The sequence below is a fragment of the Penicillium roqueforti genome (genome assembly GCF_015533775.1).
Source record: "Penicillium roqueforti strain LCP96 04111 chromosome Unknown scaffold_01, whole genome shotgun sequence".
Taxonomy (NCBI): domain Eukaryota; kingdom Fungi; phylum Ascomycota; class Eurotiomycetes; order Eurotiales; family Aspergillaceae; genus Penicillium; species Penicillium roqueforti.
In genome coordinates, this window is record NW_024067565.1 from 400,710 (window position 1) to 414,317 (window position 13,608).

General features: G+C 50.3%; 1 protein-coding gene across 1 annotated transcript; it reads right to left on the reverse strand.

Annotated features, from left to right (window-relative positions):
- Positions 1 to 462: 462 nt before the first annotated feature.
- LCP9604111_524 (uncharacterized protein) lies at positions 463 to 13,604 on the reverse strand (the record flags this gene model as incomplete). The annotated part of the gene is made up of 3 exons (XM_039068961.1): positions 463 to 909; positions 965 to 13,263; positions 13,322 to 13,604. 3 exons carry the CDS (start codon positions 13,602 to 13,604, stop codon positions 463 to 465), a joined length of 13,029 nt encoding a protein of 4,342 aa, XP_038933072.1.
- Positions 13,605 to 13,608: the final 4 nt, after the last annotated feature.

Sequence of the window (13,608 nt, forward strand, 5' to 3'; positions counted from 1 at the left end):
TCCCCTGCGGGACTTGATTGTTGGCGTTCGTTGTGATGGTTTTCGTGATGCCCTCATTTATGTCTAGAGGATCGGTTTGACTGCTTCTTCCCTTATGCGGACCAGATAATCCACAGACTGTATACATGATACTTAATGCTATTTTGACCATATCCTGAAAATATATTAGTAGTCTGTAGATACGTAATGAGGTGAAGAGTACACTCGAGTTTCATAGGGCATCGTGATAGAATACATGTAGGATGTAAGTAGGCGAAAGTTACTGTGATGTACAGGCAAGATCAGACGTTCCCGGTGCTGACCAAGAGGAAAATGTACAAAGAAAGATACAAAGTCGAATACAATACAATTGAACTCAGAACAAGAAATAGAAATAGAAATCCGCCAGCGGTGCTAGTAGAACAAGAATACAACCCTTCTAGGAACTCTAGAAAAAAAGAATTAAACAAAAACAGGTACAAATCAGGCATCGACCATCAACTGCTCTCCTTCATCAAGAAGAGTCGTAACCCGCGAGAGATCAGAAATCATCTTACGGCCATGGCCGACCAACAAGAGCTTCTCGGCATTGGCAGGGAGACCCAGGTAGGTAGGGGGTTCACGCTCCGGCAGATTGTTAACCCAGACGACGAACTCGCGCATGCTAGTGGTCTCCGGCAGCGTCAAAAGATTGTCGTTCTCTACACCCGAGACGAGCTTGTAGCCATCTTCGAAGGCGGCGGGTGTAAGGAAGCTATTGACCAGGTTCTCGAGCTGCTGGTAATCGCCTGCGTCGTCGATTTTACCACCGTACATCTCTGCGACAAGAGTGCGGATCATCTCCCAGGGAATCTTCTGCGGAGCCACGTTGGAACGGCCTTGGGACACTGAATCGACCCAGTAGTCAATGATGTGGGCTGAGCACTCGTACTGAGGGGAAAATGTTAGCGTCTCTATGGGGAATAAATGGATGTAGGGTACTTACGTCGCTGTCGTTGAACTCCCAGAAGCCCTTCCATCCAAGGCTTGGTGCATAGCGGAGCCTTTCCTGGACGACGGCGTGCAAGAAGCAGAGTAAGAGATAGACACGGGCCTTTTCGACTGGAGGCTTGCTGGCTCTCACACTCAGCGAAGAGAGGGAATCCTTCATGTTGGCACGCACACCCGCGGGCTGTTCGTACATCAGCACACGCGAGGCCCGGATCAAATTGACAGGGATCTTAGGGCTGGACTCCATAGATAGGAAAAGACGGAATTCCTTGTGTGGTTTGAGAGAATCCAGTCTCTTCTCGAGACTTTGCAGCCAAGCAGGCGCCAGGTGGACGTTCTTGACCAGCACCCAGTTACCGACTGCAGCTGCGTTGCTGATGGCCTTGTCCGCGCTTTCGAGACCTTCGTTAGATCCCATGGCAATGTTGGCGCAGGTTGCGCGGGTGGCTTCAACAAGAGCGTCGACCTTGTAACTGGCATCGAAGCCAGGGCTGGAGCTGAGCGCGATGGGCCTGGTTGCAGTGACCTGGTCAACTACATCCTTTAGGTCGGCACCACCCTCGAACAGCTCGCGGCCGAACACCGCCTCGACGAAACGCTCGGCACTGGGAACAAATCGGTCCATGCGGCAAATCTTGACAAGGAGCAAGGACCGAAGCAGTTGATCCAGTTGCGACACACTCTCGTCCCACATAACCGGGACCACGTTCTCTGCAAGCTCCTCGCCGAAGAAACGATCCCACTGTTCTTGGGTGACGTTTGGAATATGCTCTTTGAAGAGGGACATGTTGGCCAGCCTCGTCATCACTTGGTCGCGAGTGTCCACAGAAGTTGAAAGATCCGCGTCCTCCACTGTCTCATCCAGGACGCGGTCGAGAATGGTCCTGTCCATGGGGAATGGGGTAGCTTGAGCAAGCAGAATGGCAAGTGTGATGCGATCCTTTTGAACGAGACCAAGGGAGGTTCGCTTATAGGTGTTGATGAACAAGTCCCTAACAATAATCTGGACACGCGCAGCATGATCCTTCTCCTGAGCAAGGCGTTTGTTCTGGTAGAGAACAGAATTGAAAATATCGACGAAATACTGCAGAGAGAACTGGTAGAAGTGATTGATGTGGTGAAGTTGTTCTAGAACCGCAAAGACGGCACTGCAGGAACGGGCAATGATGCTGTAGTTCTGCGTAACGTTGTCCACCTCGAGCATAACACCTTCGGTTTGATCCATCTTCAGAGAAATCTCGGCAGCCTCCTTTTTGAGAGTTTCAAGAGTTTCAATGACATTGTCATCATCGAGAATGTTACCACGGGACTCGTTGAGCGCCTGCAAAAGACGCTTCTCGAGTTGTCTAAGGTGGACCTTGAACTCTCCTTGCATCTTGACAAGGTTGTTGCGACGTTCATCGACATCGGGCCGCTCGAATTTCAGGACATCATTCAAAGACTGTGTTTGCAAGCTGCTCTGGGTGACAGTGAAGTTGACGAAGGTAGTTCGACTGCAAATATCCGGCGGGAATGTGGCAGATGGATCCCGGGTGGATAGGAAGAGCTTGAAGGATGGCGAGAAATCGATTTCTTGCTTGCCCAATTGAATGAGGACACGACCACCAGTTTTCTGGTATTCCTTGTTGAGAACGTGATTGAGAATCGGGTCCAGATGCTCGGCATCCTGGATAAGGATGGGGTTTCCGAAACGCAACGCGCTCTCCAATTGCTTGACAAAGGAATCGTCCAAGAAGCTCGTGACAGTGAGTTTGCGATCTTTGCTTTCCTTCTGTAAAAATTCTGTAATACGGCCAGAGGGATCAACAATAAGCGGGTATCTGTTGAATCTCTTGAGAATGATGGCGTTCTCTGTGCAAAGATCGTCAACGGGAAGAGAATGACTCTGCCAGGTCAAGCGTTCATCGGCATTAGACAAGTATTCCGTTATGGGATTGTGAGGCTTGAATTGAATGCCAGATGCCGCCAGTTGGTGGACCCAGTCCTCAGCCATTGCCTTACGGAATTGCTGATCGTAAAGACCAGCATATGCAAGGAATGCAGCTGCAATGAGAACATCGCCAACGAGAGTGCTGATCTGAGTTTCGAATGACTTGCTCCCTTCTTCCCAGCGCCCACGCTCAGAGGACAAACTATCAAGCAAACGAACACTGCGGTCGACCTTGAATTGAACCCGATTCATCTCGGTCTTGATTGCCTGCGTCTCGCTGATAAGGGCAGCGTACTCGGCCTTGTAGGTGGCGATGCTAGTTTCGAGGTCATTGATGGTATTTTCGATGGCCTGAGCTTCGGCCTTGGTTTGCAGGGCCTGCTCCTCAAGTTGATCCACCTCTTCACGTAGAGGGCCAACACGATCAAGGATCGCAGAGTAGTTGACCTGGGCTTCAACCCATTGCACTAAAGGACCGCAGGCCTTACTGGCACGGTTAACTCGCTCATAGGTGAAGTCTTCCTTCGACAGGAATTCATTCTGCATCTTAGTACGGTGTCTGCGCGTCATCTGGCGCTCATTGTCGTAGTTAACGATGCTGGCGATGAAATCATCCCGACGAATGAGACCTTGGATTGTTTTCCAACTATCGACGGTGTGTCCGAGGAGTGTGCATACGGCTTCCAGGGCAAGTCGGACGCTAGCCGGAGGGTTACCCATGGACCGAACTTCCGTGAGGTGTTGACGTTTAATGTTGCTGACACTCTTCTGGGCTTCCAGGACAGCGGGTTCAGCCCGGGCCAAATCGTTCAACACGACTTCTTTCCGAGTTGCCACTTCCTTCTCTTGTATCTCTAACGCGGCCTGCACTTCCAATGAAACGTGCTTCCGCTGTTCTGCTTCTTGCTGATCAGCGACCATACGCTGCAATTTATCGTTCGCTTCCGTATCCTTCTTCTCCAATTGTGTCTTCTTCTGTGCGAGACTAGCTCGAAGGTCGCTCACTTTGTCGACGGTGTCATGAAGCTTTTCGAGACCAATGTTCAAGTGACGTTGTTGCTCCTCGAGATCCTCGCGCTTCTCGTTGAAAAGCTTGACATACTGCGCAACAAAGTCGAGATAATGGCGAGGGGTGAGGAAAGTCGTCCGGCCCTGTTGTTTGTGGAGCCGCCCATTGAAGCGATGCAAGGAGTGGTGAATAAACACCATGGAATTGACAACAGTGTCTCTGTGTGATGCTGGGAGAGTCAACTCGCGGTATGCTACTGGGATGCTATCAGGCGAGATGAAGTTTGGTTTGTCTAGATCGACCGATTGAGTGAGCTCGGAGCCAACTTGGAACAAGGCTTGGTCAGACCAGTCACCCATCCAGTTCAGGACACAACGATTGAACAAGGCGGGACTAGTAGCTGCTTTTGAAGATAGACCCTCCTCTGGCGGGTTCATGGTAAAGACAACGTGCAGGTTCTTAACGATTTGCGAGGTGAACCACTTGTACAGCTCCTCCTGCGAATCTAGGAGCAAGCCTTGACGCTGGGCACCCTCTTTACAAGCAGTCATCAATGAGGAGAATTCGTCGCCCTCAAAGAGACCAGGGACTTCTGCGTTTGCAAGCAAAGTATTCATGCGTTCCAGGAATCCAGAGTCAAGAACGTTTGATTCATCCATGACAAAGCAAATCTTTTCGCCTTTGCATCCTGCCCGGCGAAGAACGCTGCGAAGATCGTCATCGAAATCTTCCGAAGAGTACTTCCCGTGTACCTTGATCTGGAAGACCTTCAAACCATTCATCCAAGCGACGAAGCGAGACAGAGTTGTCTTTCCACTTCCACTCACACCGATAAGAATGAGATGACCTTGAGGCTGGCGGAAGACTCGATCGATGCGTAGCGCGTGCTCAAGGACATCGTTGAACAACACAAGCGGAACATCCACCTCTTCTTCGCAGAAGGTTCTTAGACGTGCCTTCACGAATTCACGCAGACTCTCCTGTTCGACAGGCACGTAGTTCTTGGACAGCCAGTTGGAGAACAGGATAGGACCCTTCAATGCTTCTTGTTCATCGATTGAAGGGAAATGTTCCAAGGCAATGCGGCGAACAGCATCTGCCGTCCAAGCTCTCTCATCTTCATCCACGAGTCTGTCCTGGAATAGACGCAGGGCTTCGTGCGCCCAAATGCGGACCAGGCCTTCAACAGAAAGGGTTTCCAATGGCTTGATGGCCTCATACAGACCCCGAACCCATCTAGTGAGCTCACGAGGCGAGTAAACGTAGTGGGGCTGGATTTGGGGCGTGAAGCGGGTTTGGGATTCGAGGTAGAACTGAACCATGGCCCTGGTGAGGGCCTCGGAGTATCCACGCAGCAACGGAAGGATCTTAAGCACAGCAGAGTTGAACGTGCCATAGATTTGGTTGAGAGAGATCTCGCCGGGGTAGTCGACCATGATCAGGGGAGCATGACGCAGGAATCTCTCAGCCATCGGTGTACGACCAGCATCCGTAGGAGGATTACAGGCACCAACAAATTGAATGCGATCCAGGGTGACCCAGGTCTTGTCGGTGGTTCGCCAGAAGCCATTCTGCTCCACAAGTTGGCGCAGGAATGAGATGGCACGCTGAGTGCCGTAGCGATCAGGGGCCGGAAGATTGATCTCGTCGCAGAAAATGACAAGCCAGCGGCCGATCTGGTTCGGAGACATCACCACACCATTAAGAGTCTTCTTGTACTCACAGTACTGCTCAAAGGTCTTGATCAGGAGGTCAGGTGTGGTGGCACTCGAGAAGTTGAGACCAACGACCTCCATGTTCGGGAGCTTTCGGAGCGCGGCGAACAATGTCATGGTCTTACCGGATCCAGGAGGACCGCAGAGCAACAAAGGCTTATGCTCAGCAAGCCACGAGTACAACACATCTTCATGACGGATAGTATCGACCGTGGGGATAATGACATCGGTTTGAGTGACGGAATGTGTGTTGATATCAATCGTGGGCACCTGTGAATGCCAACTAGTCCAGTCAGACTTGGGAAGAAGAACGTCATAGTCAATCAAAGATGAATCGCCGTCCGGTGGAAGATCGATAGTAGACATTCCAGTGATGTATTTTCCGAACTCCTTGCGATCACTTAGTGGACAATCACCGGTAAGAGACCAGACCAGCGTCAGAAGAAGCTTCTTGGACATGTAGGACTCAATCTGTTCAGAGTCCAGAGGGAAGTCTGGATGCTGGACATTGTATTCGAGGACGTTTCGGCAGGCCTTGTTCAACAAGCTGAAGAGAGTGTTGAGGGCGCGGATATCCGTGAACTCCATGATATGGTTGTATTTCTTTGCTTCCACCAAAGCTCTGAGAACCAGGTCATCAACCTCCAAGAACTGTTTGAGGATTGTTGCAACTGTGTCCTGGGCATCCTGTGTCCGGATTACTGCTGTCCCTGCGGGAGCACTGTCTTCATCCAGGTCCTCGAATGTCTTTGTCCTGAGGCTTTCGACGTAGTTGGAAATCATCATGGTTGGAGTAACAGTGTCGGCATTGAACCACACCATACCGCAACGACTGACTGTGGCAAGCGTGGCATACTTCAAGCTTTCAACTTCAAACATGATGCGAACATTTGAAGGTAGGTTGAGACGCTCTCCATTGGGAAGGGTGAGGAGTTTGTTGTCATCTAGAACACTGTTCAGGTTCTCAACCCATTCAGGGTCAACATCTCCGTCGAAAACAATCCAATGGCGTTTGCTATCCTCGCCTCGGAGGTTGTCTACGATCTTTCTCAGAATTCCAGTGAAGAGACCGTCTGTCCATTCACGGGTAGTGCTGTCAAGGTTACCATAGAGAGATTCCTTAGACATGACCTTAGAGTCGATGATGTGAGAGACGCCCTCAACGCCCTCAATGCGCTGCATCGCTTGCAGTAAAATCTTCCAGGCAGTTGATTTACCGGCTCCTGACTTACCAACCATCATAACACCATGGTGGATGCATTGAATTTGATAGAGTTGCAGTGCCTTGGTGATCCACATCTCACTGTCGACGAGATGTTGCTCTTTGGTAGCAATATCACGGATCGCTTGGGTGAGTTTCTCGAAGTTGGCAGGCACATAATCCACGCCAGCGAAGTCTTCCACCTGGATTTCCAGCATGATTTCCACATCTTCTCGAATAAGCTTAGGAGCAATTGTCTCCCGGAGACTTTGAACAATGATTTGAGGTTCAATGACATCCTCGGGGCCTAGATCTCCCTCGGTACTGGCCAGACGCGCGCGCTTGAGACCGCCTGAGCTAACAAGAACACTCTTCAATGCACGGAGACCGAAGTCGTAATGAGCCTGCTTGGAAAGTCGGGAAGCACAGTGGTCGAAGAAGGGGACTGTCTGCTTGGAGAGAGACTTGGCCTGCTTGAAACCTTGCGAGAAAAGCATCACTTCAGCAATCAGTTCCTTATCCGGTTTGGACATGGCAACACTGCGGAACAGCTTCTTCAAGTTGTCTGGCAAATTGGAACGACCAGCGTAGCCAGGGTTCATGGTAATGAAAATTCCGGTGTTGGAGTTCACAGCGAGTCGTCTTCCTACGAGTTCAATTTGGGCCTTGTCGCCATCTCCGCCAGTTTTCAGACCAATCTGGATGTTCTGGATCTGCTGAGAGACGGCCGACAAAATACGTTCTTCCAGACGGTTGAACTCGTCAAAGCAACCCCACGCTCCAACCTGACAGATACCGAGGAAAATTCGACCCATTGCTTGGAAATCGAATGTGTCGTCACAACAGAAGACGAGGGTGAAACGACCGAGTTGCAGGCCCAATGCCTTGACTGACTCGGTTTTACCGGTACCAGCAGGGCCATATGGCGAACCACCCAGTCTCTGGCAAAGAGCCTGAGTAAGGGTGAGGAAACAACGATCTGTGAGAGGCGTGCGGACAAGACGCTCAGGCACACCTAAATACTCGAATCCATAGGCGAGCTTCGCGTTGGCCATGTGGACATATAGGCGCTCCAAGAAATCGCCCGAATCGTGGAAGACATAACGCATCTGGAGAAGCCAATGGTAGTGAGTTGGCGTTGTGGCATTGAGACTTATGAGCTTGGAGATGCAGTCGCGCTGGTGAACGAATTCCGTGATCATATGCTCACACTTCTTGCGAGTGATCGGATCGAGTTCACCAAGCACCGTCGCAGCCAGCAACTCGAGAATCCGAACTTCGGAACCGTGCAACGCAGGGAGGGTTGCACCTCCTTCCTCCAAGGAATGTTGCACTGCGTTGGTCCAAGTGACCTGACTGGCGAGGACCACAATCTGAGCAGGGTAGTTAGACAAGAAGTCATTGAAAGCCGTTCGGTCCACATCGCTGCTATGGTAAAGAACTCCAAATTGTTCAACGGCCTCGCCGAGAAGTTCTGCTAGAGTCAACTTCATGCTGTTCTCTAGCGCGGAGAGCCAATCATTAATACGAGGAGTCTTGAGGAGGTTAACCTCTTTCTTCAAACGGACTTCTTCGCCCTCCTTGGAGGTAAATGCAACAATATTGTTATCGTCATCCATGACAAGGCCTGACATCCCAGCGAACATCTTCTTGAAATGCTTGGCGACACGGAAGATATCATTGCTGTTACCAATGATCTCCAACAAGTCCTCATCTCCAACAAAGTAAAAGCGAGGAAATGAGACACGTTCACGCTCCAAATATTCACCGAGTGCCTTTTGGATTTTGTTCAGCAAATCAGCCAGTCTCTCCAAGGACTTTTGAACATCTACAATTGCGAGAATATCCAAAACGAACGGAGATTTGTACACCTTCTTCATGACAGTAAAGAATTCCGAGTTGATATTCTGGAAACGGCCCGACTCCAAAGGAAGAAGATGCTTGATGTCTGCGTTGCCGGTAAAGACGCCTTCCAGGTAGACCCATTGTCGCTGGACGTCGATCCATACGTCGAAAAGGACATGGACTCGGTTCAGTTTATCTTCCCATGATGTAGCTTCTTCTTCAAATTCTTTGTAGTACGGAGAATGTCTCATGGCCTGGAGGGAGTTCAGATTTTCGCTGCACTTGGCGAACAGGTCGTCAAAGCCTTTTATCAGACGGCATTTGTTCTGGTAGTGTACTAGGTCCAGAGAATAGTTCTGCCATGTCTCCCGAACAGACTTCAGGAATTCCTCCAATGCCATCTCACCCTGTGCCTGTGCAATGATAGCACGAATGATGGAATCGCTTGATGCGAGTTGTAAATCCCAGACATCACCAAGGGTCAAAGAGACAAGAGAGAAACGCTTGTCGGGTTTAAGACTCTTGTATATTTTGTGCCAATGTCTTTCCTTGACGGCTTCGGATTTCATGTCTGACAAAAGTGAGTTGACTTTCAGCAGCTGCCGAAGAACATTCTGAATGTGTTCAAAGGCAGCATACTGTCTCATGCGACTGGGCATCTCCTTGGTCATTTTGATCAAGTTGTCAAGAGACTGTCGGAGCTTCCTAGGTTGCACGCTGGTCCACAGCCCATCGCGAAGGTCATTAAGACTGTTCCAGATTGTTGCTAGAGCAGCCCAGACAGACATGAAGTCTTGGACCTCCTCGAGGATGGGGGGAAGTGATGACTCGGAACTTGGGGGAAGATCGAGAGCTTCCTTGGCCTTTGAGACCATCTCAAACTCAGACTGGAGAGCCTCGAGGCGAGACTGGAAAGAGCTCAGGGTGCGAGATGCTTCCTCGGGTGGAATAGTGCCAGAGACCGGCTTCTCATCATTCCATTTACCGATAACTTCGGCAATCTTGCCGGCAATGACGTGGTCTTCAGCGCTAATCTTTGCACGCAAGGCTTCGGTTTGCTCGTTGACAATTTTGCTCTTGCGGCTAAGCAGCTCGTTAAGGGCTGCCCATTCACCATCAACATTCTCAACGTGAAGCCAGTCATACGGGAACTGGTAACGTTGGCGGGCGAGTGTGGTTTGGCCTTGACGGAAGAGGTCAACCTCGGGCTCCCAGACTCGAGTCTTCCGCTTGCACTGCTGAACAATGGTAATGAAAGACACGGCATGCGCCGTTGAAGAGGCCTCTAGGGTTTGGCCTTCCAAGTCCCTTCGGGCAGCAGCAATCTCGGAATGAACCTCTCTCATGCGGCCGCCAAGCTTAGAACCAAACTTCACGAGGATCTCATGCTGCCACTGGTCGTATTTGGCATTCACCTTGGTTTGGACTTGCTCGTAATCAATCCTGATATTTCCGAAGCCGCGGCTGACTTCAGAAGTATCGAATGTAGCCCGACTCTTTCTAATTTCCTGAAGAAGCTGAAGCCATTGAGACAGATCATCTCCCAGGATTTCGTAAACCTGCTCAGACCGAAGATCCCAAAGTGATTGGAACTGCAGCCACTTATCGACATACTCAGAAACATCCTTCAGTCTGGACTCGACAACATTGTAGACTTCATTGAGCTGATCGGTGCAATTTTGCGGGAGGTCGGAGAAGCAGACTTCGGACAGGCGAACATTTTGCACGACAATGGAGATCTGATAACGCGAGGGCTTGATCTTTTCCAGATTGCAAATCACACCGAGCCATGCATCAAAGTGGGAGAACCAGCTTGCGCGTGCAAATTGTAACGGCGGGTCCAGATGGAGGACTTGGTTTCTCATCAGAATCTCGTGGAAGAGTTCCGGGAACTGGATCTTGTAATTCAAAGCATCCGCTTCGGCCGTCGCAAGTTGATGATGAGAAGTCGAGTTTTCGTTGTTGATACCTTGGAAGGTCATAATCCACTCGCGCACAGCGCGAATAAGTCGGTCGCGCAGAATTGCCTCGATGCTTCCATTAAGCTCAGCAACCCAGTATCCAAGGTTCACGTAATTTTCGAGGTTAAGCTTATCAACAGCAACTTGGATGCTGTCCAAGCGTTGCTTGAAAGCTGATGAGTCGTATGGGCATGTCTTGAGTTCATGGATCGATTTCTGAATGTTCTCATTGATGGCGTCAAGAACGCTAGTTTTCGTCTGAAGTGTCGATGCTGAAACGGCAAACTCACGGACAAATTGAACATGCTTGCTTTCAGACCGACCAGGCAACGATGCCTCCATGCCATTTGCCAATGCTGACTGCTTGACGTGTAGCTCGTAAGAATGGACGAAGGATTCCCACCGGAGAGGGATACCCTTGGCAACCATAATCTGTGCATCGTTCATGTAGCCGTTGAGCAGCATATTGACATCGGTCATCGACGCGATTGCTCGATTGGTCTGCAACAGGGTGCGAACACTCTCCATCAGGCTAATGGCGTAGGGGTAAACACGCTTAGCCTCCTTCGAGATATTGCTGACAGCATGAGGAACTTGGAAGTTGAGCCAGATAAGATTGCGGACCTCCTTGAAGAGGGCAATTATCTGAGCATCGAAGTTGACTGCCAGCTCCCAAACGTTTCCTGCAGATCGGTTGCGCACAACATTAAACAACCGTCCAGCAATTGTAAAATGACGCCGTTGAACATCCCACAGCCATGACTCGAAAACAGGCCGGGTATCGAGCTTCTTACGGAACAGGTTACCCTCATTCTGTAATTTCTGGCCCTCTGCGTGTAGGTGCCAGTTCTCACCGAGAACATTCTCGACCTTTCGCATGTAGCCATCAAGCTGATGCTCGATCTGGCGAGTCCAAATAATGGCGCCCGACACGGGGGGCAGGTCCCGCAGTTGGGCCATAGCATGAGCTTCCGAATTACCGTACTGTTGTTTGAAGCGCTCATGCAAAGCACTGATGTCTCGCTTGACATTGTCAATAAGTTGCGTTTGATATTCGCCAATTGCACCACGAATCTTAGGACGAACGAGAAGGGCGTTGAACTTCGAGAACACACGGAACATCTCATTGGCATTCCTGGCGGTCGCCAGACGGTCACGAAGGCGAGCAATGATAGAGTTCTCAACACGGGAAGTACGCTCACTGTAGGCAATTTCAGCCTGTTCCCAGGTGAGAGATCCCTCCGGTGAGACATCCAAAACGTCCACGTTCTTGAGAGCAGCGTAGGCGTGCGCAACTTCCTCTACGGCATCAACATCACCAATCTCCTCGACTATCACAGCGCCGTCAGCATCAACTCCAGCTCCATTCTCGGCAGATGAAGAGCTGTTGGGACCTAGAACGTTGATAATGGTTTTCTGGAGCTGTTCATGGTTGATCCTGAATGTGTCGACGTACTTCAGCCGCTCGCGGGTTTTGTCGTGTCTCGCATTGATCTTAATAGGAATAAATTTTTCGTTACGACGCCGTGTTGATTCGCGAGCAACGTTTGTGAATTCCTTCAAGTTCTCATCCCAAGTGCGCCAAATCGCTTGTGTGGTCTTCATCAAAGACCGGAACTCGCGATAGTCCAGATGCAAGATCGTACGTCCATTGATCAGCTCATGGATCTTCTTATCAAGATCGCCCGAGATTGCTTCAACGAGCGAAAGTGCCCGCTTAATGGGGTAGGGGCAAATCTTTAGCTTTTTATTCAGGTGAGTGAAAATCAAGTTTAGTGATTCCTGGACCTTCTGCAAAGAGGTCGCAGACAGGAGTTCATCGAGAGGAAAGTCTCGCATCAGCTGGTTGTACTTCTGGACCAATTCAGTGGCCTCTTTCAGCCCAGTGTCTGCCACGAAACTGAGGGTTGGTTGGTATCGTTTCGCATGGCGAAGAATGTCCATAGTCAACCGAACACCATCGCTTTGGAGCTGAGCTTCGATTCCCTCCAAGGCAGCCTCTAAGGACAGCCAGAAGTTGACCTCAGGAGAAGCAGATTCGCTGTCGGGATCACGGGACATCTTAGTGATTGTCTGAATGGATCTAATCCAACCGTTCACGACATTCTGAATGCTGTTTGTGAAAGCGCTGCTCTCCAATACCGCCGATGGAATCAACTCGACCGATGGTTTGATACCACGTGTTTCCGCTTCCTTAAGAGCAGCCTGCACCATTTCATGAAGAGGCAGGTTCAGAGCTGGAATTTCTACATTCTGCTGGAGGTGCATCAACCCTAGCTCCAAATCTGCGAATCTCTTCTTTGTTCCTGGGATACCAGTCTTCGCTTCCGTATCCGTTTTCGATTTCGTGCCGATAGCTGTCTCCTGGCTGCGAGTGTAGGATTCGAAGTAAGGACTCAGACCATGGTGTATCATCAAATGTAGGATTTGGTAGGGTGACATGGAATTCCCCTGCTGGGCGGTGGTATTGCTGAGAGTAGCGGGGCCGGGGAGATTCATGACTTGGACTTGCGACGCTATCGGAAGACTCATGTCGATTGGAACAGGCCGTTTTATGATCGCCACGGAGGATACGGTTGTAGGAGCGGACGAGATATCGGAGGAGAGATTGTAGGCATATTTCACCGCTGTATCTTCGCGGCATAATTAGCAGCATATTTTTGAATGCCTATGCACTTGGGTTTGACATACCTTGGTCCTCCGTTTCACTGTCGGTTTCCTCCACTGTCACAATGTCCTTTTGCACATAGAGTGCAACTTGCGATTCTGAGGCAAATCGTGTACACCGTTGTAGTGTTTCATTGTACTTTGATTCCGAAAGCAAGCTCCCAGCGCTTTCCAGCTCGAACCTTTGGGCTCCCAGTGTCACCTGAAGCACTTCGGTCAAGTACTGAATGACCGCGCCGGAATCAACCAGAGCTGCGGTCTCTGGTGCTGAGGCGCCATTTGGCACACCTGATGAGGCGACCTCCATGATG